Genomic DNA, 27,895 nt, shown 5'->3' with positions numbered 1-27,895 from the left:
TCTGCTTTGGGATGAGATATAAATAATACATTTTTACTATTTTTTCCTGCCTTTATTGTGTGTAGGAATTCAACCTTATTGATAGAAGAGAACTTGCACCACTCCAAGAACTGATTGAAAAACTCACCTCAAAGGACAGATAAAAGGACGCAGAGCTGTGCAAATTGTTCCTCAAATGAAGTGTGTGGAGTTTATTTGGATTTGGTTGTGTTTTATTTTTATCTCGGTCATTTTTGTCATAGGTTTAGGGGGCTTGTTTGGGTTTCTTTTTCTTTATTCTGAGTAAGTGAAACCATATTCAATTGCTAGAGGAAGCCAAGAACCATTCTCTGTAAATTTGATAGGGGTAAGTTTTGTCTTAGTGGCATATGGTGTTTTTTTTTTGTTTGTTTGTTTTACTTGGTTTGCTTACTTGCAGAATTTTTGATAATACTGTGTGCTGAAAGAAAACGCTTGCTGATTGGACTGATGACAGTTGGGGGTTCTGTGTTGTGTAAATTGTGGCCAATTTCTGAAGTCCCCAAAAGACTTATGTTTTTAAGTGCCTTGGTAGGCTCACTTCTGAGGTGCAAAGCACAGACATAGAACTGAACAGGGCTTGAACAATATTAGGATTACTACCCAGGGCACTTACTGATGCATGTTTTAAAATGTCTATGATAAAAGCCATAGTTTACCAAAATTGGTGATCTCCAGCTTTTACTACATTAAAGAAACACAATTTGTAAAGGTGTGCATGTAGAACGTACAAAACTAGTATTTATTAATTATTTTTGATATTGATGGTAATTCTGTTCAACAAATGTTTAAAGTTCTACAAGCAGGTCTTTCTTCCATCTCTTGATATCTGTGATATTGAAACTAAAGGATGTTGAAGTGTAATACCTATTGCATTTTAGCTTCTTTCTACATGTTAACTGCACTCTAGGTGTAAAAATTCAGGTTTTATATAGGTTTGCCATCTTCAGAGGTGATGCTGAACTGTGAGGTTTCTTAGCAATTGCCAAATGAGCCATAAGTCTAGAGAATTCCCTTCTACTTTGAAGAGGAGGGGATGGATAAGAGTGTGTGTTTGGTTGGGAGGGTTTGTTTGTATGGGGAGCTATAGATGGAATTGTATGATGAGTCAAGTTCAGAAAGTCTTGTCTTAAAATCCTTGAGTAGAGTGGCATGAAGTTTTTAACCAATTTCTTGTAAACAAAGTCTTAGAGACTTCCTTTTAGGAATCAACTTCCATGAGAAGTTAAACATAAATTATTAATTTTAGGTGTAGACATTAAACATGGAATTTAAGGACTGTTTGGGGGAAATTGATCACTCTCCAGCATTTCCATTCAGTGAATGGAGCTGGTGTTTGCCTGTCATTTTAAAATGATACAGTACCCTTCTCTGCTTATGATAGGCCCAATTTGAAGCATTCTGACTTCTGATTTTTCTACTGTGAAAGGAAATCTTTTTCTTTGCAGTGATATCAAACAATGTAAGTGCTAATTTAGTAGTTATCAACTTTTACATTTTATTTGTCATGGCTTTCTAGTGAATTATTCCCATAAGTAAAAAGTTCAGAAAGTTAATTTTTAAAATAATTTTAACATTTTTCACTTCAATTTTAGTCTTGAGAAGTATCTTTTTCAGACTTCCTTTTGATTTTGTCATTTCTGGTAAGATCTGTTTCCTTCAGTTACAAATATATATTCTTCCTTTAGTGTGAAATATATACCTTTTTCCTTGTGGAATAGAAATCTTGCTTTGAAATTATATAGACTAAAAATGGTCAGTAGGCGAGAATCTAAAATTAAATAAATCAGTCTGTCTTTGCCATTAACAGGGAGAGCAGTGATATAATGTAATGCCATTATAGTTATGATGACTAGGAACTGCCTTTTTCTCCATTTCATTTCTAACAATCATTCTCCAAGTACCAACAGTAGAAGTAATGGGAGAGCCTGGCAAGTATGTTGGACGTTCATTGGTAATGGTTATTGATAAACTGCAGTGAGAAGTAACTGATGTCCTTAAAACAAATATTTTATTACCTAAGTAAGTAATATCAATCCCTGTAGGTTGATTCAGAAATAAAATTTGGCATCAAGTGACATGGGGTCCTATTTATTGATGAAAATGAAGCATGATTATTCCAGTAGTCTTCCATACTGCGTTGGACTTTGTATCATCCTAGTAACAAAGGGGTTGCAAATAGCCAAGTGTAGAAAATACTGAAAAATCGTTCTTGCTCTTTTAAGCCTTACACAGTAGTACACTGTAAAAATGGAAGGATGTTTCTATAAAATAATGTTTAGTACTAGGCCCTACTTTCCTACTGTGTGTAGATAGGAGTTTGTTGTCACTGTGTCAGAATCTCAGGTGCCTGCTTCTGAGTATTCCTTTAAACAGAGGTATTATTAGGAAGTAGGGAGATAATGTACGCATGGATATGGTAACAAAGTAGAGAAGTTCTCCCAGGGAAAGGCCTGGCATTGTACATGGGGTTACATGGCTACCGGTAAGGAAACACCCACCAGAGCATGTGAGAAATAACCAGTTTAACAAAACTTGCTTTGATTTGATTCATTTCCATGAGCGTTCATAAGATGCCCTTTATAAAATAAGGATCAAATCCTGGTTTTGTAGCACTTTGCTTACGAATGTGTATTGGATTCTTCCCAGATCTCTTAATTTAGTTTATAAATAACCAAGATAATGATTTCCCCCCTGCTCTTTATACAGAGATTTAAAGCAGAAGTTGGTTTTCTCATCCACTAATTAAAGCATAAAATATCAAGTAATAAGTTAACATAGTATTAGTATCACAATGCTTTGGTTAAGTGTTGAAATGAAGCAAGTTTTAGGAGTTATTTTAAATGATGGAAAATTAATAATCCAAGAGTGAAAATCTTTCGGTAAGCAGTAGATGGTGCTACTGGCTCTCATTTGCTGACTTGATTGTTCTGTTTCCCATAAAAACCATGCCATTAGACTTCATTAAAAGAGTAAGCATGTGTTAGTTGGCTGGTAGAGGCTTTGGAGGTCAGTTTACTTTACATCGAAAGATTTTACATTGCTCTTTCTACTTGTGTTATTTGTAAATGGTAAAGGGTGAGCATAAAATGTATTGGCTGGGAGAAGACAGGTTTAGTGTATAATATATCTCAGATTAAGTTACTGCCTGGCTTATCAGGAAAGATAAAACACTACAATCTCTTATCTTCAGGAAATACAGATGATGTGGATATTTATATTTTACATGTAATCACCAGACTCCATTTTATGTATTAGCATTTTCCTTGCTTATGGGAAAATAGCAAAATGACATTTCTTTTATACCTTTGTGTACACCCTCTCTGAGAGAGGTTTTGATAACCACTGAAATGGTGAAATGTGAGATACAATTATTAAGTTAGTTGTAGGACTTTCTTTTCAAATAAGTATGTCATACCTTAAACATCCAAATGAGAGTTGATCTTCAGAGTGGTTCCTGTGGGAGCATTATTCTTTCTAGCTATGCTTTGAGGGTGTAATGTTTTTTGGAGCATTTTCAGAGATGCCTTGAGAATTGGTTTATGACTATGCAAGAAAATCTATTTCATCATTTTAGTTGCACCGAAGACTTTTTTGGCAGCTTAGTAAGACCTAGCTCATTCACCAAACTTAACTCTACTTTGCTGTTTTCTTAGAACTAAACCATTAGGGAAGTTCAAAAGACTGCCATAGGCTCTGAATTTGCAGAAGAGAGTGTTTTGAGCATTGGTAGCACCATTTAATAAAGGAATAGTTTCCTGATGTCTCTACTTTGAAGTACACAGTGTCATTTGGATGTATAGGTTTTATTTAATTTTTACAAATTTAGTTTAATTACCTTATTGTTAAATATAATAATTAAAAAATCAAGGTCTGTCTCTTGTTTTCTACTTTTGTTCCTTTCCCTGATAGCTTCTGAGTTTTATCTCAACTACTATAAGATAATTTTGATTGAAGGGACAGTATGAAAAAATGGATCCAATATTTAATATAGAAGTAGCTTAAGATAACAATAGCCTTTACCTTTGTCCTTTTTTTTAAACATTATTTTCACTCAAATGAAAAGACTGCAGATCATTGTACAAAGAAATTGGAATAAATTTTATATAATAATTATGCTGAATGTTAAACCTGTGTATCACAGATAAAATATTTAAAATTGTAAAATCATTTCATATATCATTTATAACTTTAAAATTTTTGAATGTCTTTTTAAAAGATATGGGACCATAAGTATATTTGTAACTTGAAAATGTGACTGCATACCAAGGGGAAAAGTTATTTTGAAACTTTTCTGAAATATTAAAGAATATACCAATTTTTAGACATGCTATTCTAGATCCACTCCTAAAATAATTTAAATAGTAGAGTTTTGTCATAATGTTAAGATTCACCCATAGCAATTACTGTTTTTCAGTTTAATGGTGTATATTACTAGAGGTAAAGATATCTTAAGATTTATTGGAAAAATTTAATTTTAAGGTATAGTAACAGTTCTGACTACAAACAATTTAAACTTTTAAGATGTTCCTAACAAGTTAATCATAGAGAATAATTTATTGTAAAGGTATAATACTATGTTCCATGTCTGCCACTTATAGCTGAACAAAACCTAAATTTTGACAAAAGACAGGAAATGCATATTAAAATATTGAATAATCTCAGTTTTGCAAGTATGATGCCAGTTCCTTTTCTGTGTGTAATGCTATACAATAGAGCATTTTGGGTTACAGTTCTCAAAGATAGATAATGAAAGCACTGGCCTGTTTTTAGCTCTGTTGGCTTGTCATCTCCTTCTCCTTAAATTACTTCCTTACGCTGTTGACTTCCCACCTCTCAGCCTCCATTGCACTAGGAGAACAAAACAGATGGGTTGATTGTGCAGGTCCTTGTTGTTAGTGGTTCTGAAGCACTTTCTGTAATCCACTGACAGAAGTGTTGGCAGGTGCAACTTACATAAGCATTTTTGGTTTGTTCTGGTTGACAGCTTTCTTGAAGTTATGTCACTGAAGCTGAGATTATTAGTAATTTAAAATTTTTGTTAATATTTAATTTTTCTTCTGTGTATTAAATTTTTATATGTTGGTGTTTCTTACAGGTTTGTACATATTTTCATTTTCATTTTCTGAGATAATAGATTAGTGCATTTCCATATTAAGAACACATTTCTCCTTAAATTGTTCTGCAGAAATAACTATTTTTAGGGGAAATAGTTTTTTACAGTCACTAAATTGTATGTGTTATTTTTGTACATGCATAACTAAGGTGGTAAGGGCCCTAATCCTGTAGGGAATGCTTAACTTTTGTTCTGTTTGAATTTTTCCATACGTTATTACTTAAAATTATCAAGGAACAGTGTCATGAAATCTAGGTTGAGAGAGAGTACAATAAACATGACAACTCTTAAAGTTTGAGTAGAGATAATTTCTGATGACAAAAGCATAATCCTGCCAGTGCCATATAATGGAAGCCTATTCACATTGTGTAATCGCAGAGAATGTGCAAGACAACAGATCCTGCTCTCATGGAAACACACAATTCTCTTTATTTTTAAGTAGTTGGATGGGGAAAAATGGTCTAAAATATGAAAGGAAACATGAATGCTATATTGAAAAGTGTGCCAAGATTACTCAAATTCTAGTTATTACAGATCAAAGTTTAACTGCTTCGTCATTTTACTTTAAAAGGGATACTGGGGGCGCCTGGGTAGCTCGGTCGGTTGAGCATCCGACTTCGGCTCAGGTCGTGATCTCACAGTCTGTGAGTTCGAGCCCCGCATCGGGCTCTGTGCTGATGGCTCAGAGCCTGGAGCCTGCTTCCGATTCTGTGTCTCCCTCTCTCTCTGCCCCTTCCCTGCTCATGCTCTGTCTCTCTCTGTCTCAAAAATAAATAAAAACATTAAGAAAAAAAATTTTTAAAGGGATACTGAATGTCAGAAAATCTGTAATATGTTTAATTGAAAGATGTAAATAATGTATACAGACTTGTATGTGATGGGATGGAAAATATTTAAATTCTAGGTTTTTTCTAAAGGAAGAAACTGAATGTTTATTTAAAAAATTAATAAATAGTTATGTTTGGCCATGAATCCTGCATTATTGATTATTTTTGCTGTAGATGCTCCCACATTGAACACATTCCTAGAAAAATATTTTAAGTTTGGAATATGTTGAACATTAAATTTTTTCTAATGTTTACAACAACCTCAGAGGCTGGTATCTCAGTGTCTTGCATGCTAGAAAACTGAAGCTCGGGAATTGTACAAATCACTGATTAGGACCAGGATTAGAATCCAAATAGTCTTGACCCTGAAGCTAATGTTTTTGTTTGTTTTCTTTAAATATTCTACTACTATGAGAACAGTTAGCAAAATAATTATTTGTTGACCTTTCTGTCAAGCTTTTATCAAGTATTTTATCTTCATTATAGACCATTAAAGAATATTAATAAATAGGAGCATCTGGGTAGCTCAGTCAGTTGAGCATCCGACTTTAGCTCAGGTCATGATCTCCCAGTTTGTGAGTTCAAGTCCCACATCTGGCTCACTGCTGTCAGCCTGTCAGCACAGAGCCCACTTCAGATCTTCTGTTCCCCTCCCTCTACCCCTCCCCTGCTTGTGCTATCTCAAAAGTAAATAAATATTTTTTAAAAATATATTAATAAACAGTATTGGAGCATCTTCATTTTACCCTGATACCTAAGTTCTAAAAGAAAGTATGTATTTTAGAGTATTCTCAGAGTATCCTATTCTAGAGAGATTTATTAGAAGCTTTTGTGTTTGGAACATCAGGTCACCAAAGTATCCCAGTGTCACTAATTGGTATTTGTAGAAAAAGCTAGGAGTACACTTTTCTAAAGACATCCAGATGGCCAACAGGCACATGAAAAGATGTTCAACGTCGCTCCTCATCAGGGAAATACAAATCAAAACCACACTGAGATATCACCTCACGCCAGAGTGGCTAAAATGAACAAATCAGGAGACTATAGATGTTGGAGAGGATGTGGAGAAACGGGAACCCTCTTGCACTGTTGGTGGGAATGCAAACTGGTGCAGCCACTCTAGAAAAGTGTGGAGGTTCCTCAAAAAATTAAAAACAGATCTACCCTATCACCCAGAAATAGCACTGCTAGGAATTTACCCAAGGCATACAGGAGTGCTGATGCATAGGGGCACTTGTACCCCAATATAGCAGCACTTTCAACAATAGCCAAATTATGGAAAGAGCCTAAATGTCTATCAACTGATGAATGGATAAAGAAATTGTGGTTTATATACACAATGGAATACTACTTGGCAATGAGAAAGAATGAAATATGGCCTTTTGTAGCAATGTGGATAGAAATGGAGAGTGTTATGCTAAGAGAAATAAGTCATACAGAGAAAGACACCATATGTTTTCACTCTTATGTGGATCTTGAGAAACTTAACAGAAGACCATAGGGGAGGGGAAGGGAAAAGAAAAAAAAGTTAGGGAGGGAGGCAAACCATAAGAGACTCTTAAAAACTGAGAATAAACTGAGGGTTGATGGGGGGGGGGTGGGAGGGAGGGGAAAGTGGGTGATGGGCATTGAGGAGGGCACCTGTTGGGATGAGCACTGGTTGTTGTATGGAAACCAACTTGACAATAAATTTAATATTAAAAAAAAAGAAAAAACCAGGAGTAGAAATACCAGTCCATGCTGATGTGGATTGTCAACCTGCATACTTAAATAAAAGCACCTTGTTCTTTTTTTTTTTTTTAATTTTTTTTTTAACGTTTATTTATTTTTGAGACAGAGAGAGACAGAGCATGAACAGGGGAGGGGCAGAGAGAGAGGGAGACACAGAATCCGAAACAGGCTCCAGACTCTGAGCTGTCAGCACAGAGCCCAACGCGGGGCTCGAACTCACAGACTGTGAGATCATGACCTGAGCCGAAGTCGGATGCTTAACCGACCGAGCCATCCAGGCGCCCCAAAAGCACCTTGTTCTTCACATACCATAGCTATAAAGCATCTACTGTCTATAAAGAAATAAACACATAAGTACCCATACAAAAATTAGCTATATTTTGAGAAGTATGTTCATTTGCTTCTATTGTACTACATTTAAATAGTTAATTCTTCATTATATAATATTATTTGGAATGATGCATTTTGGTATCAAGTTCTAAATACTCCTTTAAGCAACAATGTGTAATAAATGTTTTATATTCCTGGGGTGCCTAGCTGGCTCAGTTGGAAGAGCATGCGACTCTTAATTTCAGGGTTGTGAGTTCAAGCCCTTTGCTGGGGGTATAGATTACTTAAATAAAAACAAACAAATGTCTTATACTCCTATTTTATTTTTGTTATTAATTTTTTTTAATGTTTACTTATTCTCAAGAGAGAGATAGAGACAGTGTGAGCGGGGGAGGGTCAGAGAGAGAGGAAGACACAGAATCTGAAGCAGACTCCAGGCTCTGAGCTGTCAGCACAGAGCCTGATGCAGGGCTCGAACTCACACACTGTGAGGTCCTGACCTGAGCCGAAGTCAGACGCTTAACTGACTGAGCCACCCAGGTGCCCCTTATACTCCTATTTTAAACAGACTAATGAGTACAGTGTCACATTTTTTCTAAAGTTTATTTATTTTGAGAGAGGGAGAGAGCAAGAGCGGGGCAGGGGCAGAGAGAGGGAGAGAATCCCAAGCAGGCTCTGCACTGTCAGTGCAGAGCCCAACGTTGGGCCTGAGCCCACGAACTGGGAGATCATGACCTGAGCTGAAACCAAGAGTCAGAGGCTTAACTGACTGAGACACCCAGGCACCCCACAGTGTCCTATTTTCTTGATGACCTTGATTTACTTTGCAAGCATGCAGCATAATATAGCTTCCTTTGATAAGGCCTTATGTAGGGCTGACGGTTTCCTGCTATGCCCTTCTAGCATGTTATTTTGCTGTTGCACTTCAGATTTGTTGAAAGCACCCTGACCTCCCACTCTTGCTTTTATAATGGCTTCTGCATTCATGTATTTCTGGGCAATAAAGAAGACTGTAAGGAGAAATTCATAACCAAGCTTATTATAAAGTCAATAAATAACCATTTTACAGAAGTTGTTGGGTTCATGTATACAGTATATGGGCCATAACCACTACATATCAACATTCAAAGCCTTTTATTTTTTCTGTCTTTGTTCTCATCTTCTGAGTTCTCATTTCTCACTTTAGAGCTTTCATAATAAACCTACGTGTTATCAGTCAAGGTCCTGTCTCTTTCTTTAGTAATACCAGCATTCCCAGAGAAGAAAAAGAATTCTCAATTTGAAGGGGTAGCAAAATTTTGGGTGAGGAAGGATGAAGATGGTAGCATGTTCATGACTGGCTGGGTACTCCAATACCCTTTTTTTTTTCAACGTTTTTATTTATTTTTTTTGGGACAGAGAGAGACAGAGCATGAACGGGGGAGGGGCAGAGAGAGAGGGAGACACAGAATCGGAAACAGGCTCCAGGCTCTGAGCCATCAGCCCAGAGCCTGACGCAGGGCTCGAACTCACGGACCGCGAGACCGTGACCTGGCTGAAGTCGGACGCCTAACCGACTGCGCCACCCAGGAGCCCCTGCAATACCCTTTTTTAAAATATATATATATATTTATTTATTTTTGGGAGAGCGAGAGAATGGGTGCTCATGAGTGGGGAAGGGGCAGAGAGAGAGAGAGGGAGAGAGAATCCAAGTAGCCTCTGCTCTGTCAAGCACAGATCCTGACTCAGGGCTCAATCCCATGAACTGTGAGATCATGGCCTCAGTAGAGATCAAGGGTTGGTCGCTCAACCTACTGAGCCACCCAGGTGCCACCAATACCCTGTCTTATCTGCAATTCCAAAATTCATAAAATCTGAAATGCTTGGAAAACAAAGTATTTTTTTGAATTTAGTGTAAACTTAACCTGATCTAAAGTTAACAGTCTTTATCCCATTTAATGTGAAATATGTTTCAGTGCAAAATAGCTGTGTATTGGATTTAACACCTCTGCAGGAGGGTGAGGGATGGTTACATAACATATGTACCACACTACTGGTTTTTTCCAATATATATATATACACATATTTATTTTTTATTTTATATACATCCAAGTTAGTTAGCATATAGTGCAACAATGATATGGGGAGTAGACTCCAGTGATTCATCCCCTACATATAACATCCAGTGCTCAGCCCAACAAGTGTCCTCCTTAATGGCCCTTGCCCATTTAACCCATCCTCCCACCCAGAACCCCTCCAGTACCCTATTTGTTCTCTGTATTTGAGTCCCTTATGTTTTGCCCCCCTCCCTTTTTTATTTTTTGTTTATTTTTGGGAGACAGAGAGAGAGACAGAGTGCAAGCAGGGGAGGGGCAGAGGGAGAGGGAGACACAGAATCCCAAGCAGGCTCTAGGCTCTGAGCTCAGAGCCCTACATGAGGCTCAAACCCATGAGCTATGAGATCGTGACCTGTGCCAAAGTCAGGGTAGGGGGAGCCTTACTCCCCTTAACCGACTGAGCTACCCAGGCTCCCCTGTTTTTATACTACTTTTGCTTCCCTTCCCTTATGTTACTCTTTTTTGTATCTTAAATTCCACATATGAGTGAAGTCATACGATATTTGTCTTTCTCTAATTTTGCTTAGCATAACACACTCTGGTTCCATCCATGTTGTTGTAAATGGCAAGATTTCATTCTTTTTGATTGCTGAGTAATACTCCATTCACACTACTGTTCTTCTGAAATCCAAAAATGTTTGCATTCTCAAACATCTGGTTACAAGGGTTGCAGGTAAAGGATTGTGGACAAAAATCAAGAAGGTGATTTTAAAAGTGCTTTTGTCTCTTACTTGCATTATACACAGGTTTATGTAGGAAAATGGTAAATTATGCTGAACTTGATGCCAAGAAAGGTAGGTTTCCCTGTTTCTCCCATCTACTTTGTCTTTTTAAGGAACACTTTTTTTTTTTTTTTTTGGGACAGAGAGAGACAGAGCATGAACGGGGGAGGGGCAGAGAGAGAGGGAGACACAGAATCGGAAAAAGGCTCCAGGCTCTGAGCCATCAGCCCAGAGCCCGACGCGGGGCTCGAACTCACGGACCGCGAGATCGTGACCTGGCTGAAGTCGGATGCTTAACCGACTGCGCCACCCAGGTGCCCCAAGGAACACTTTTAAGCTTTGAGGGACTCAAGTTCTCACAGCCAGAAACTGGCAGAGCTGAAATTTGAAACTAGTCTTTATAGTTTTCCACTGCTTAAACCTCTCAATCACGGCACTGTATTACTTTTCTTGTGTGCCTTTTGTGGAAACCACTCTTGGCTATTTCTGCTCCTCAACTCTAAACATCTTTATCAGATCCATCTGGGATTTCTTCCTCTTCTTCGTCTACTTACCTCCTATTTGAAGGTCTCAGAGACTAACCCTGCCTTACTCCTCTCAGTATCGCCCAATACCTTTACCATTTCATGGGTTTCCCCCCATGCTTGGATGTGGAATATAATACCTAGTGGCTTCCCCAGATTCCTTGCCATCCCTGATAACAAGCATTCAGGCTTTTTTCATTTCAAGGATCCTGCTGGTAATTACTATGCGGATAAACAAAAGTAATAAACATAAAATAATAACAAAATAATTATAAGGAAGTTAATGATTTTTACTGTTTTTATCCTAGAGTTCCCCCATGGATTCACATTTTGATTTCTGCCTTTTCTTAGAATGGATTCACCATTACACCACTTCTGACTCTACCATTAGATGCATTTCAGGTCTGATGGTAATTTCAAGGTAACAAAGAGTAATAGGGCGTTTGGTTTCCGTAGACCATTTGAGCCCAGGAACTTCTAGATGGCATAGTGCCAGCTTACCAGATCTTTACCAAGATTAAAAACAAATTGTAAAGAGTATTTCTACACTGCATCTGTTGCCAGCTAGATAAGTCTTCTAGCAGAGTTCATGGCACATAGGTAGGCATTCAAAAATTCAACATTTACTAACTATGTGTCAGGTATAGGGAATGCAAAATTAAACTATCTATCATATTGCCACGCTGAACAGAAACCTACGTGGTGTGGTAACGTCTGCATAGCATTGTAGGGGCAGGAAAATTTTCCCTTCTTACGTTTTCCATTCTTTTCCTGGTCTAGTAATTAAACTGACACAGGATAAACAGGAGGAAACCAGATTTAATTACGGCACATACAGGACCTCCATAAAAATAAATTCAAAGGAATAACCAAAGTAGGTCATTGCATCTTTTAGACAAAGAAACAATAAATTAGTGAAGAACTGACAAGACAAAGGGGTTTGGGCTTGGGGTAGTAAATTGGTAAGTAGCAAGGTCTGTTCATAGGCCTTCTCAGCCCTCAATTCCCTATTTGGCGATAAGGAGGTCTGCCCTCCTGATACAGGGAGGGCACTTTTTACATAGATTCATCTGCTTTCAGGGGGGACAAGGGAGGGGCAGAGTATCCTTGCACTATTTCTAAAATTCCTTTATTTCGAAATAATCTGTATGCCATAGTGGCACATTTTGGTGTGACGTATTCTCTATGAGCATAAAAGAGACTCAAATCAAACGGGACAGGGGTTTGAGACATCAGGAAAAGCTTGCTGTGTAGTGGCGTCTGACTACGTAAATTCCCATGCCAGATCCACTTACGGACTTTGAGACTTTGCACAAGTAGGCTTCTCAGTGCCTGTTTCCTCACTGATAAATCGGGCTAATGGTGGGATTTCCTGCACTGGGCTGCGAGTTAATTCAAGAACAGCGCTCGAAACAGTGTCTGGCACGCAGTAAGAGTGCAATACACTTCCTGAGGGTTGGGTTGCCCGCCAGCACTTAGCCTGACGTAGGCTGACCGTTGTCCTCGGACTGGACTACACGGGTAATCCGTTTGCTTTTTCTACCATACATGCGTCACAGCCAGTTCTGTTCCAGATGCTCTGTTTATTTCCACACGACCCGCTGGAGAGGCGAACTCTCCGGAGTCGGGGCCGGCCATCCTGGTGACGAGAGCGGGTAGCAACCCCTGCCCTCGCTCGCCCTCCAGCTTCGGCGCTAGTCCTCCGGAACCGCCACCCCCAGGTCCTGGGAAGAGGCGCGTCGTCGCGCGCGCCGTCCCACCCTGTGCTCCTGCGTGACCCGACGTGCTGGGCGCGCACGCAGGAGCCCCGCCCGCGGTGGCCAAGGCCAAGGAGCCGCTAGAGACTTTGCCAGCTGGGGAGACGGAGGGGGCGTGGCTTCCCCGCTGGCGGGCGGTCGCGGCGCAGTCCCGCCCCCGTCGGCAGCCTCCGCGCGCCAAAATCAAACCCCAAGACCCGCGGTCCCGGGTACTTGCTGCCGGCGGGAGCTCAGCCTGCGCGTCTAGTCACGTTCGGCAGTGGCGCGAGCCCCAGCGCGCGCACCTGTGGCCGCCTCCTAGCCTTCCCTGTTGGATGCACTCGGGCCACCACCAGACTAGAATGGCCACCCCACCTAAGAGGAGCTGCCCGTCTCCCGCGACCGGCTTTGAGGGGGTCCGCATCAAGAAGATTGCCATCGAAGGGAACATTGGTAAGGAGCCTCGGGAAATGTTGGCCCCCAAGCCGGGGGGCTTCCCCTTAGTGAGGGCTTCCTTCAGGCCTGTGTGGATGCGGACAGGGCCTCTACTTCCCTTCCTACCGAACGCGTTTTGCCCTGTCCTGCCCGGTTTCCCTCCCGTGCTCCGAGGATCGTCGCAGACCCCGGGCGTCAGGCGGTGGTGCATGCCCGGGCATGGGGGCCTCGAAAGGTGCACTTTGGGCCCGTTTCCTCCTTTTGTTGGGATCGCGCAAGGGGAGGGCTTTTTGCTTTTTGTTTTTATCTTGAGGCTGTGTTAGTTCTAGAGGTGTAATTTACATACATTAAATTATCCTTTTAGGTGTACTTTTCTATGAGGTATGACAAACATATAATGCTGTTTTACTACCGCCATGGTCAAGATTCAGTACATTTTTATCACCTCAAAAAGTTCCCTGGTGCTCCTTTGTCGTCGGTTCCCTCTGTATTCCTGTGTCTTGGCAACCACTGATCTGGTTTCTAAATTTTGCCTTTTTCCAGAATGTCATATAAATGGAGTCAGAGTATGTAGCCTTTTGTGTCTCCCTTGTATTTAGCATAATGCTTTTAGATTTTTTCATGTTGCTCAGTACCCGGGATTCGTTGTCTCCCCCCTTGGGAGAATGAAGAGGTGGACACAGAATAAAATGAGCAGCAGGCAAAAGTTTATTAGAATCTAAGATTGGAAAGATATGAATTGCAGAAAAGCTCTCTTTACAGAGAGGGGGCATTTGCAAGTGAATGCCCAGTCAACTGTAGGCAGGGGTCCTTGTTTTATAAGTTCTGGTTGCACCCTCCCCCCTCAACCTTCCCCCTTGTTCCTTCTCAGGTTCTACCCTTATTGGCTAGGTAACTAAATGCCTAGTCATTACTTTTTGAGTGGCTTGTTTCCATTGTGTGGGCGGTGATCTATGTATGGCCACACTGTTCCTTGTGGGTCATATGTTCTAAGGTCTACCACTTTTAGTCACATCTTTTGTCAAATGCCTGAGGGGAGTAGGTGATGTCTGTTACATTTCTTAAGAGGAACTCTACACCTCAGCCAGTCTGCTGTGGTCAGACACTCCCAGCATTGTTTTAAAATATGTTTTTCCCCACCCAGTGACCTTCAAGTCTTACTTAGCCTCTCCCTTTCTGCCTACTGAATCCCATCTTCTATTATACTTGTGTCTGTAGTTCTCTTTTATTGCTGAGTAGCATTCCATTGCATGGATATACCACAGTTTATCTCTTCCCCAGGTGTGAACATTTGGATGGTTTCCAGTTTTAACGCTTAGGGATAAAATAGCTATAAACATTCCAGTACAAGGAAAGAGTTTTTAATGATCTTAATATCATGGAGCTCCTCACCCCTTCCCCCACTTCCAAGTAAACATTGGCTTATGATTCAAAGACCAGTGCCCTTTCTGTTCCTAACCCGGATGAGGGCAGACTATACCATGCATATCATTTTACAAGGTACATCTGAACTTACATTCTTCTGTATTTCCTACCACAGGAAACCTATGCCTGATACTTCCTGTTCTGATAGAATTTTTTTGGCTCCAAGTTGGGTACTGGCCATTCATGCATACAGCAAATGTTTTTGAATTCTTACCACATTCAAAGCCCTTGTACTTCTTTAAAAAGACCAGGCAAAGTAGACGCTTTAACAGTATTCCTAGTAGAAAATATCTGAACACACTCTCAAAGACGACATCTTGTTGCATTGCTCCAGTATTAAGGCACCAGTGGAAAAGATCCATATAATAGATTCTCATTTCCTCCTAGGATAAATTCTTTGAAGGTGAACGTTTACTAGTGTGAGTCCTTATAGCCACTTATTGGATAAAGAAGAACATATATAAAGGAGGAAGTAGTTGAACAAAGCCATTTCAAGAGTAACTTTGAATGAACAACAACATCTCCTAGATACCACACTGAATCAATCCTCTTCCCTTCCTTAAATCCAGTTAAGCAACATATATCTAGATCTCCCTAAGCATCTTTAATCTTCCCAGCACCTGAATCATTTCCTAATGTGTCACCCCATCTCCATCTTCTCTTACCTAGCTCCAGAGCAGACTTTCTGTATATAAATGGAATTGTGTTACTCCCCTGCTTAAAATTCTTCTCTGACTTCTCCATTACCTACACTGGAAAGAGTTGCAAACTGATGCCTTGCATTTGCACAATAGTGGCTGGCATAGACTTGAAAAATAAATTTATTTAAGAACATTTTTTTTAGAATGTTGGAAATATTTTATTTTTTAAAGTTTATTTGTTTATTTTGAGAGAGAGAAAGGGCATGCACTGAAGGGGCCGAGAGAGACGGACAGAGAGAGAATCCCAAGCAGGCTCCACACCACCAGCATGGAACTGATGTGGACTGAGCCCATGAACCGTGAGATCATGACTTGAGCTGAAATCAAGAGTCGGACGCTTAACCACTGAGCCACCCAAGCGCCCCTGAAAAACAAATTTAATGAATTGCTAGCATTTAACATTTTTGAGATTTGTTTTTGAACATCTAGATTCTTGGTGTCTTGTACGGTGTCTAAAGATCTGGTAACACTGGGCTTCTGTTTCTGTAAGATAACAGTTTGCTATTTGGATGTTGGATGAGTTGTGTTCCAACTTGTCTTGTCTTCCTGACACTGAGGTTTGTTAGTTGTTGTTAATGTGCTTACACTGCTGTTCCTGTCCCTTCCACCTTATTTGCCAGTCCCAAATAAGTAGAAATGTACAAATTGCTAATATGTGTGTAGAAGAATATTTTGTGATTCCTAGAATTTGAACTTTAACTGGTCATTTTAGTTTATACTCACATAACTCATCTTCTCATGTTTTCTGTTACTATAATGCTCCCTTCTGTTAGATTTATGGAGGCCTTACCTGCTTCTTTTCATATTAATAGTTTGTACAGATGATTTTTGGATCGTAATGCTTGTTTGCCATTAGTAATTCTGTTAGGTTCCACATGACTTTTTAAAGTTATTAACGTCAGTGTCTTTGGTTCTTGCTCTCCTTTGCTTTCATAGAATATTAATTTATTAATTAGCTTATTTTTCAGCTTCCTACTTTCCCCTCAAAAGTTAAGGAACTAGAGGGGCGCCTGGGTGGCTCAGTCGGTTGAGCGTCTGACTTTGGCTCAAGTCGTGATCTCGTGGCCCGTGAATTCAAACCCCGCATTGGGCTCTGTGCTGACAGCTCAGAGCCTGGAGCCTGTTTCAGATTCTGTGTCTCCCTCTCTCTCTGACCCTCCCCCATTCATGCTCTGTCTCTCTCTGTCTCAAAAATAAATAAACGTTAAAAAGTCAAGGAACTAGATTAATTTGGGAACTACAGGTAACTGTTGTTACTCTGCTTGAACTAAAGAGTAATTTTAAAGAGTAACTGTTTTTGCTCTTAAAATTTTAGAGTATGACCACATGAAATTTTTCTATTTATAGGTGTGTCAGAAGAAAGCTGAATGCTCTAGCTTTAAGTGCTTTCAGATTCTGGGCCCCTGGGTGGCTCAGTCGGTTAAGTGTCCGACTCTCTGTTTTTAGTTCAGGTCATGATCTCAGGTTTCCTGAGTTCGAGCCCCACATCTGACAGCACAGAGTCTGCTTGGGTTTCTCTCTCTCTCCCTCTCTATGCCCCTCCCCCACTTGTGCTGTCTCTGTCTCTCTCCAAATAGGTAAATAAACTTAAACAAATTAAAAAAAAAGTGCTTTTAGACTCTGGGTGATGCCTGATTTTTTAGTACATTCCTTGGATCCTCTTTTCGAACATCATATTTTCCTTTCCTTCCTCCATCTAGCTCAGTGAATGTCCAGTGATCATTATATATGCTTCTGTTTACCATTCTAAATGCTTTACAGTCCCTGTAATTACTCTCCCTATAGAAAATCTGTGGTCACCAGTGTTTTTCCCATGATTAAATCTAGTGATCATCTAGTTTATCTTTAAAAGTTTTTCTTCTGTCCTGTGGTGATAATATGACTTTGTGTTTTGCTTCTCAGCAGTTCTTTGTTCTATATTACCTTCTTATTGGCCCTGACGCCTGTCCCCACTCCCTGTTTTAGCCCTATGTGTGATCCTTTAAAGTTCTTCTGGTTTTTCTTCTTTTCTATTGCCTAGATAATGTCCTAGGTTTGAATATGGTTTTTCACATCAAAGGTAAGTTCTTTTTGCCCTCTTTGAATCCAGCTTATAAAGATGAGGAAGTTTTCCTTGTAAACTTGCAGAAGCTGCAGCGCCTGGGTAACTCAGTCACTTAAGCATCCGACTTCGGCTCAGGTCATGATCTCGTGGTTCATGAGTTCAAGCCCTGGGTCAGGCTTCATGCTGACCGCTCAGAGTCTGGAGCCTGCTTTGGATTCTGTGTCTCCCTCTCTCTCTGCCCCTCCCCTTCACACATGCACTCTTTCAAAAAAAAAAACATTAAAAAATTTTTAAAAAAAGCTTTCAGAAGCTGCTTTTTTTATATTTTTTGATCTATGTGTGTGTGTGTATGTGTAATTCTATATACGTATGGACAGAGAGAGGAGAGAGACACACACATTATGTTGACCAGAGATGCCTAATATAAACCACATTTGGTGACTTAAGATAGAAAGGGTGTGGTGGTCATTAGGAGTATTGGTACACCCTGTTAAATTCTAGATCAAGACTTTCCCTACTATTTAATGGAATGTATTCCCAGGTAATGTTAAAGTAGTGAATATAATATGCCCTGATTATACCTGAACTATTTCCTTTATTTTCCCTCCTAGGTGTCTCAGAAACTAGTGAATGATCAGGGAGAAGCAAAGTACAACATGTTTTTTTTAAGGATTGGATAAAGTGCACAGAACCTTTAAAGTGAAGCAGAAAAAACATGGCTATTGCTTGCTTATAGGGGTGCTGTGCAAAAACGTTTTTATAATTTCTGTTAGACACTATGGCTTAATGTCATATAGTGTCATATGATTAGTGTCATATAATCATGTTATTTCTCATTCTAAAGCTCTAGGTTTTGGATGCATCTTTATATTGATTTTATAGTTCATTTGGCCATTTTTAAGTTGGTTTTAGATAGGAAGGACGTAAGCCTGTTTGTAAACTGAGAAAATAGAGCAAGTAGAGAGGAAAATTTTGAAAATGCAAGAGCCTGTTATTGTCACTGTACTCATAGCTTGTTTATCACAGTGGTTTCCATAAAGAGGGTATTATTATTTCCATTGTGTTATGAAGAAACAGGCTCACAGAGATTCAGTAACTTGCCCAAAATCACATATCTAACTAAGTGGAAGAATAGTTTTAAATATTTTCCGCAAAGTTGTCTCTAATTACTTGGTTAAGGAAAGTGAGGCTAGGACTAGGATTTTTTTTTCTGCTGTAACACCTTGCCTACAATGTCACCAGGTTTAAAATTCTTCTGTTCCATGGCTTTGATAAACTAAAAACAATAACAAACAAGTGTCCATAATACAAGTGGGTAGGGACCCTTTCAGAAAGCAAATCTAAGAGAACATTTAGGAAATTGAATATTTTTATTTTTTTATATTGTTTGCTAGTATAAATTTTGTAAAAGCTGATGACTGTTAAGTCTCCTTCAATTTTCCTTTTCCTGTCACAACAGCTTCAGGGAAGACAACATTTGTGAATATCCTTAAACAGGTCTGTGAGGATTGGGAAGTGGTTCCTGAACCTGTTGCCAGATGGTGCAATGTTCAAAGTGCACAAGATGACTGTGAGGTACGAAAATAAAATTAACTAAGGAAAGTAAAATTCTTTTGCTTTAGAGGACCAGTAGTATTTAACCCTTGGGTTTTTGTTTGTTTTCCCTTTTCCAATAAAATTTTCAAATCTAGCTTTAAGTCTGTCTCTTCACCTTCATATATGGATGAATGTGTGTATCTGTGGGGGGAGGTACGTGTGTGTGTGTAAACATTCATTGAGCGATGCAGTTAAGATATGTACTTCATTGCATCCAAGTAGAATTGTAAGTTTTTAAAAATTAATTAAAAAGTCAAAAAATCTAATTGCAAATTAAATTCCTTGAGTAGATTTTTACATTTTGTTTAAAAACCTGCAAACACAGAAAACAAAGACAAAAAAAACTACCCAATAACTTTTTTATTAGTTTACCTTTTGAGTCTTTTATATGTATCTAATTGCTAGGACTTTTGTTTCTGGAGAAATGAGAATTGAACTTGAAAGTAGCATAGTAGAAATCATCAGAATGGAAATGTGTGGCAGAAACTTACTTTGTTAGAATTGAGGATACAGGATTGAACAAAAATGTCTATTGTTTAAAGTTTAGCTGTTGGTATGAGGAGTCTGGGAATAATTGAGTATTTAAAATGTAAATCATTAGCAGGATGCTCTGTAGAATTTGAGGATATATGGTTGTGAATAACCAAAAATATTTTCTCACATACCTATTTGCCAAGCATAGTTAACTTTAACGTAAGGGTGTGCTTAGAACATTCTGATCCTTAGAATAATCCAGGACTGAATCTTGAAGAGACTTCCTTTCCATGGGACTCCATTTTTTTTTTTTTTTAATTTATTTTTTTTAACGTTTATTTATTTTTGAGACAGGGAGAGACAGAGCATGAACAGGGGAGGGTCAGAGAGAGGGAGACACAGAATATGAAGCAGGCTCCAGGCTCTGAGCTGTCAGCACAGAGCCCGATGCGGGGCTAGAACTCACGGACTGCAAGATCATGACCTGAGCCAAAGTCGGCCGCCCAACCAACTGAGCCACCCAGGTGCCCCAGGACTCCATTTTTTAAAAAATGTTTATTTATTTTGAGAGAGAGAGAGCGCGTGAGCGAGCATGAGCAGAGGAGTGGCAGAGAAAGGGAGACAGAGGATCTGAAGTGGGCTCTGTGCTGATAGCAGAGAGCCCATTGTGGGGCTCTAATTCACGAACTGTGAGATCATGACCTGAGCCAAAGTCAGATGTTCAGCCGACTGAGCCACCTAGGTGCCCCATGGACTCCATTTTTTGTTTTAAGAAATTGATATTTCAATTTGGTCTTTGGGGGGAAGGTAAGATTATCCTTAAGTAGAATTTTAAAGTGGGTAAATTTGTTTTTTTCTTTCAACATTTTTTTTATTAACATATGATATAACTATAGAAAAGTATAGGAAACTTATGTATAGTTTGAAGAACAATTTGAAAGCTAACCATCAACCAGGTCAAGAAATAGAATATTACTCTTATTCTCCCTGTTTGTCCTCCGGTCACAGTATCTCCTTTCCTTGGGTAACAACGCCACTAGGGGTAACCACTCACATAAAATACCTCTTGCAATAATAATTCTTCTGCTTTCTTTTTTTTTTTAATTTTTTTTTTTTCAACGTTTATTTATTTTTGGGACAGAGAGAGACAGAGCATGAACGGGGGAGGGGCAGAGAGAGAGGGAGATACAGAATCGGAAACAGGCTCCAGGCTCTGAGCCATCAGCCCAGAGCCTGACGCGGGGCTCGAACTCACGGACCGCGAGATTGTGACCTGGCTGAAGTCGGACGCTTAACCGACTGCGCCACCCAGGCGCCCCTCTTCTGCTTTCTAAAAGTAATTTAATTATCCACAAACATATGACTAAGAAATAAAATTTAGTTTTCTGTTTTTGAATGTTACATAAATAAAATCAATTGGTTGTAGTTTTTTTCCCTCTTGCTTTCTTTGCTTAGTAAGTTTATGAAATTTGTTCATTTGTTGCATACAGCTGTAGTTTGTACGTTTTCATTGCCATATAATATTCAATTATATTCAGACATCACTGGTTTTCCATTCTATACCTTTGATTAATTTTTTAGTGATTTCTAGTTTAGTTGTTGTAAAAACAGCCCTGTTATGAACATGAAACCTGGTGCACACATGCAAGACTTTCTCTAGAAAGAAGAAATAAAATCATTGGTTGGTGGGTTTTTGTGTGATGCCTATTTTCCAAAGTGGTATTATCCAGCTTCCTAATTTTTGTCATTCTGTTGGGTATTTAATGTCTTTTATAAGTTTTTAATTTTGTATTTCTTTGGTTGCTAATGAGATTGTGCTCCTTTATTTAATTAATTTATTTGCTGTTTGGATTTATTTTGTTAAGTCCCTGTTCAGGTCCTTTTGTCATTTTCCTTTAGTTTTCTGTCTGCTCCACTCTGCATTTTTATCTCCCAAAGTATGTCTTGTGCCTCTTTTTTCACTGAAGTGCCTGGCTTAGGTTTACTTACCTTTAGAAATGAAAGACCTGTGTTCTACCAACCCCTCTTTTCCCCTCATTTCTGGGGTCAGCTATCAGTGCAGTTATTCTCAGGTGTTAGTGGAAAGTAGACAAATTAAACCAATGTCAGAAATACAGAAGGGATTCTTTCATTGGAGTAATGTCAGGCTAGATTGGGTTAGTTGACCTCCATTAAAGGCCCATTCTAGTTTTAGTATCATAAGCTGCCAACTCCTTTTAAATATGTGTAACTGGTTCTTTAGCACTTTAACTATCTCTCCCTTGTAGTATGCATATAATTAACCTGGGGTGCAGAAACTGATACATAAAAACCAAAATGCCAAAAGTTTATTAACATTTTTTTTTTTTTTAATTTTAGAGAGAGAGAGGGTACATGCAAGCAGGGGAGAGGGGCAGAGGGAGAGAGAGATCCCATTATCCTGGGATCATGACCTAATCCAAATTGAAGAGTTGGACATTCAACCGACTGAACTACCTAGGCAGCCACCCCTGCCGTACCCAGAATTTTAATCTGTAGGGAGAAGTGTAATCATCAGGTCATTCTGTTCTCTATGCAGGCCCATAATTCTCAACCAGTGGAAGGAACCCTTAAGAATCTCAAAGTTTTGGGATGCTTTATAAAATGACAAACAGTGCCTTGGGAATTTTAATATGTGGGATGCCTCCTACTTAAAAATGACTGCCCTAGCAAATCACTGTTAGTGTTGGGATTTTATTGACCCTTTTAGTTATGTTGGAGAGGAGAGGTTGAAAACATTGCAGTAATATATATAGGAAGGCAGATTTATAGTAAGCAGGTTGTCTATTAAGCTTAGAATCAGGGGCACCTGAGTGGCTCAGTCGGTTGAGCTCCTGACTTCGGCTCAGGTCATGATCTCTCAGTCTGTGAGTTCAAGCCTTCCGTTGGGCTCTGTGCTGACAGCTCAGAGCCTGCAGCCTCCTTCTCTCTCTGCCCCCACCCCTCCATTCTCTGTCTTTCTCTCTCCTCTCTCTCCCTCTCTCTCTCCTCTCAAAAATAAAAAAACATTAAAAAATTAAAAAAAAAAAGCTTAGAATAAGAGCCCAGGGTAATTAGTTATATTATCCTAATTGATGTCATCAGACTGACACATTGATGCATCTGTCTCTATTTTAAGACTTGGTTTCATGGATCTGATTGATACTCATGTTTATGGGCAGGGGCACTTTCTTCCCATGTACTAAAGTCAAAATTCCAAATTGACCTTTATAACTACTATGTCAGTAATCCTAATATTATTAACAAATAGTTTCGTCATACAGTTTACTATAATCTAGTCATGTCTCCATGATGTTACAATTTGATTACCTTAATTGAGTTTTGGTGCACATTCTTGGAGGATAGCTTTATATTTGTACGTGTATTGGGGTCTATTTATGTTCTTAGTGCTTGGTACTTCTAGGTGGCATTTCAGACAGGGTGGGGATAGTATTTTGGGGTTAAGGTTGTGGAATGTGAGGATAGTGGTGTATGTATCTTTGGATATTTTCTTCTTTTATCCTGGACCTCTACTAAACTCAAGAAATGGGATTTTCTTCCATCATCTTGGAGCCTTTCTTCTCCAGACCCATTTCTGATCTATTTCTTGGTATTAAAGTATGGATCACCGACTGTCCAAATCTGTTTTCTTAGAAGGCTGTCAATATTGAGAAGTAGACTGTCTTTAGAAACCATCCGGACAGGGCCAGTCCTACTTTGGATGTTCTCCATTTAATCACACTTCTTGGCAGTTGCTGTAGAGTTGGAAGAGTTGGGTTATTGGTACCTTTGATCTCTTCCCCTAGTAACTTAATTTGCACCTGCATGCTGTGCATGCTTTTTTTTAGCTGTTTTATTTTTTTACCTGCCATCTAGTGGCTGAAATGTTGCTATACTGTTGATAAGCTGAACCAATTTTACCAAAATAATGAGGCAAAATACCTAAAGAGATTATGTTGTCTCCCCTCTTCCTCCCTCCCCTTGATAAGATTATTTTTAAAGGTACCACTCGGATGATTTTCAATCTTTGAATTGAAGGTTTATTTCAAATAATCACTTGTTTGGTGGTTTATATTATTTCAGCCCAAAGCTTTGATTTACTTTCTTTTAACTTATTTTTGAGTTGGACAAACTGTTAGGGACATATCTCTGCTCTGTCATGTTTTTCTTATCGAGATGAAGTCTTAGGGGATACCTGTGTTTCAAATAACAGCATTTTTTGATAAGTCATTCTTGAAAATTAATTAGGTATGCTTGGTAAAGTACTTCTATTCATAGCTTCTGAGATCACTTGATAACTTTTGTTGGCTATGTTACGATTATCTTATTTGGTCGATTCTGATCTTTTTTGGTTGAACTTAATTCACCTCTTTTGCAATGTTTACAAAGTTCAGTTAGAGTTAAAACATTAATGATTTTGTATCTTTACTTGATATTTCTGGTTTTCACTTATCTTGACAATAAGTTGTGCTTTCTGCAAAATAATAAAGTGTTCTATCATGAAGTGAGTTACAGAATTAAAGATATGAGTAAAAGTGATCCATAATCCCACTACCCTGTATGTATCTTATATACAGTTGAGATAATAATTTACTATATCCAATTTTGGCACTTGGGGAGCTACATAATTAAAAAAAAATGTTATACAGTAATACATGTTCATTGTTTGAACTTGAAATATCATAGATTACCAAAGAAAGAAAATAAAGCTTACCTGTAACCTTATTACCCGGAGAAAACTAGAGATCTTACTTGGCACAGCAGTATATAATTTTGTACTTTTCTTTTTTCCTCCCATAATGTTTATATCAAAGGCAATTAAAAATGTCATTAAAAGTTTACTGTAAACAATTCTAAGGGCAGCCTAATTTATTGTGTGCATGTACTAGTATTTACATAATATAAATGCCTAATAATAGTGAAATGATAGCCTATTTGCTTAGTAATGTGATAAACATCTTTGTGGTTAAATCTATATTCTAGATTACTTCTTTAAGACAAATTTCCAAAAGTGAAATTAAGTAGGCCCAAGGATTTAGACTTTTAAAAATAAATATAGCTAAGCTGCTTTCTAGAGACGTTCTGTCAACTTTTACATAATATAATTTGACCTTAACCCATTCACATTTTTTATCTGAGTCCTTTTTCAGAGGGGGAAAAACAGATAAAATTACACTCAATATAGTAAAGATGATACACAGTGTTTTTTTAGATAAATTTTTAATATGTATTTTATGCTTGACTCCATAGTTGCATGCAAGATTTTATTTTTAAGTTGTCTCTACACCTAACATGGGGCTCGAACCCACAATCCTAAGATCAAGAGTCACAGGGTCCACTGACTGAGCCAGCTAGGTGCCCCCAAATTTGACTACGTTAGATACCCTGTATAATTGAAATCATACAGTATTTGTCCTTTTGTGATTGGCTTATGTCACATAGCATATTGTCCTCCAAGTTCTCCAGGAAAAGTTTCAAACTTTTCAGTATGTAATAAGCCCATTTAATTTTATATACGTAACCTATTTTTGTTATTTCTGTGCATAGCAAATTTATCCTAAGTGTTTTTCAAATGAACCAAGTTCACTTCTAATAAATGAAGTGTATCAGGTAGACTTAAGGTAATACTTGGTGCTATGATAAGCTCTTAAAACCCTGTAGTTCAAAATAATAAAATTTTATTTCTCAGAGAATAGTGCAAATGCCATTTGGTGGATGCCATGCCATGCTGTGACTCAGGGACCCAGGCCCTTTCTAAATTGTGACTCATCCAACCTCTAGAACCATGCTTCAAATTTTAGTGTTTATTAGAATGACCTGGAAGACTTAAAACACACATTTGGGCCCTACCCCCAGTTTTTGATTTATTAGGTCTGCTGTGGGGTTGGTGCTGAAAATTTGCATGTCTCACAAGTTCTCAAGTGATGGTGCTGTTGCTGTTATGGGGACCATACTTTGTTACCCCTGGAGCTGAATTTGAGAGCCTCTGCTCTAGGCTCTTGGTTTTCTTTGCTTCTTCTAGCTGCTGGAGAGAAAAGCATCACATTCCAGAGGTTTTTAGAGTGAAGCCTGGAAATGGTATACATTGTTTCTGCCCTACTTCCATTGACTGGAACGGAGATACATAGCCACACTCAATTACAAGGGAGGCTGGTCAATAAAGCCTAGTTAGTGTCCAAGAAGAAAAACAACCTGGATTTAGGGAACACGTAGCAGTGTCTGCCACACACACATTTCAAGATAGGAGCAACTTAAGTTTATTTTTTTTATTTTTTTATTTTATTTTTTTTTTTAAATTTTTTTTTTTTTTCAACGTTTATTTATTTTGGGACAGAGAGAGACAGAGCATGAACGGGGGAGGGGCAGAGAGAGAGGGAGACACAGAATCAGAAACAGGCTCCAGGCTCTGAGCCATCAGCCCAGAGCCCGACGCGGGGCTCGAACTCACGGACCGCGAGATCGTGACCTGGCTGAAGTCGGACGCTTAACCGACTGCGCCACCCAGGCGCCCCAAGTTTATTTTTTAATGTAACTGAAACCCCACGGTGCCAGGTTTAATTCATTTATGTGGAAGAGGTCTTCAACAGACGTTCTCTATTCTCTACTTCTCAGTTCTAAAAACTAAACTCTTAGAAAACTTAAATATGCCCTTTGGCTCACATTCCTAAGCACATTCGTTTTCTAAAAACATGCCAGGGACAATGTAAACAGGAATAGAGCATACTAATCCAAGAATTAAATTTTGTGTTTTGAATTACTATTTATACTGCAGAGAATTCCATATATACATGGATACCACTCCCACCCTGCTCCTCTTCATTAGCACCAAATATATGTAATTCCTTTAGCAAAGTGAAGACACTTCTTTAAATGATATGTTAGGGGACGCCTGGGTGGCTTAGTTGGTTAAGCGCCCGACTCTTGACTTTGCCTCAGGTCATGATCTCAGGGTTTGTGAGTTTGAGCCCCCCAGGCTCTGCCCTGACAGTGCGGAGCCTGCTTGGGATTCTCTCTCCTTCTCTCTCTGCCCCTCCCCTGCTCTGGCCAGTACAAGCACACACTCTCTCTCAAAATAAATATATGTTAAAAAAAAAATAATATGTTAGGATTAAGCAGGGAGTCTACTTTGCTTCTAAATAAATACCAGCACCAATCATGTAATCAACTGTAACTCATGAAAAGTTGATACTAAATTATTTTTCTGGTTAATTTAATGTACAAAGGGAGAAAACCTAGAGACTCTGTTTCCCTTTATTATTTTTTTATTTCTTCATTACTCTATGTCACTTTTTCCCCCCTGAAACTATTTTTGAAGTTCAATTGCTTTAAAATAAACAACTACAATCATCTGCCACCTTTCTGAAGAACTGGGGAAGTGTGTCTAAAAGCTGGTGTCAGTACTCAAAGAAATGTAATGTGACCTGATATTTCTGTTTTGTTGGAGAGGTTTGTTTTTTGTTTTTTTTTTCCTCATTGTAGGTATATGCTTATTTTTTTTGGTCCACTCATAGACCCTCTCTGAAGGAGTAGCTGACATACAAGAAAGGTAGAGAAAGTTTGGTTAAGAGAAAATGCTTGTTGATTGGTCAAAAGTTTACCAAATTATTTTATGTCTGCCAAACCTGAATGACAATACATGACGAAAGTGTGCTTTAAAAACACAAATTTAACTACCTTTTCTTTTAAGAGGAATTTTTTTTTTTTTAGGTTTATTTATTTTGAGGGGGTGTGGTTAGGGACAGAGAGGGAGAGAGAATCCCAAGCAGGCTCTGTGCTGTCAGCACAGAGTCCAACGAGGGCCTCTATCACGAATTGTGAGATCATGACCTAAGCTGAAATCAGGAGGTGGACACTCAACCAACTGAGCCACACAGGCGCCCTAAGAGGGAATGTTTGTAATAGTTGATAAGGCACACACAAATAAGCTGAGAATAAGGAAGGAAACCAATCATCTGAGTGGACCAAATGGAGGTCACAAAATTATGCATTAAAATTAATGTGGCTTATTCAAAGAGTATTTACTTAATACTTTTGACACAATCTGATAAACTTATTTTCTGATTAGAAGGATTGTCAAGGGAGGGACTGTTAAAAGATGGTCATGTCACTGACCTGACATCAAA

General features: G+C 38.7%; 2 protein-coding genes across 4 annotated transcripts in view; both read left to right on the top strand.

Moving 5' to 3' along the window:
* Positions 1–5,257, top strand: part of MOB1B (MOB kinase activator 1B) — a 54,235-nt gene extending 48,978 nt beyond the window's left edge. For 2 of the 3 annotated variants that reach the window (XM_030313724.1, XM_030313723.2), the window contains exon 6: positions 66–3,884. In XM_030313724.1, coding sequence (XP_030169584.1) covers positions 66–143 — 78 coding nt within the window. In that variant the 3' untranslated portion in view covers positions 144–3,884. Of the gene's footprint in view, positions 1–65 lie in introns of all 3 variants that reach the window. The other variant, XM_030313725.2, reaches the window with a different exon arrangement.
* A 7,964-nt stretch (positions 5,258–13,221) lies between these two features.
* DCK (deoxycytidine kinase) overlaps positions 13,222–27,895 on the top strand; it is a 34,450-nt gene continuing 19,776 nt past the window's right edge. The window contains exons 1-2 of the mRNA XM_030313720.2: positions 13,222–13,553; positions 19,165–19,280. Of these exons, the coding sequence (XP_030169580.1) occupies positions 13,436–13,553; positions 19,165–19,280 (234 nt within the window). The 5' untranslated portion in view covers positions 13,222–13,435. The remainder of the gene's footprint in view (positions 13,554–19,164; positions 19,281–27,895) is intronic.

The sequence above is a fragment of the Lynx canadensis genome, chromosome B1 (assembly GCF_007474595.2).
Source record: "Lynx canadensis isolate LIC74 chromosome B1, mLynCan4.pri.v2, whole genome shotgun sequence".
NCBI classification, from domain to species: Eukaryota; Metazoa; Chordata; class Mammalia; order Carnivora; family Felidae; genus Lynx; species Lynx canadensis.
This window is presented reverse-complemented; position numbering and strand designations above follow the sequence as displayed.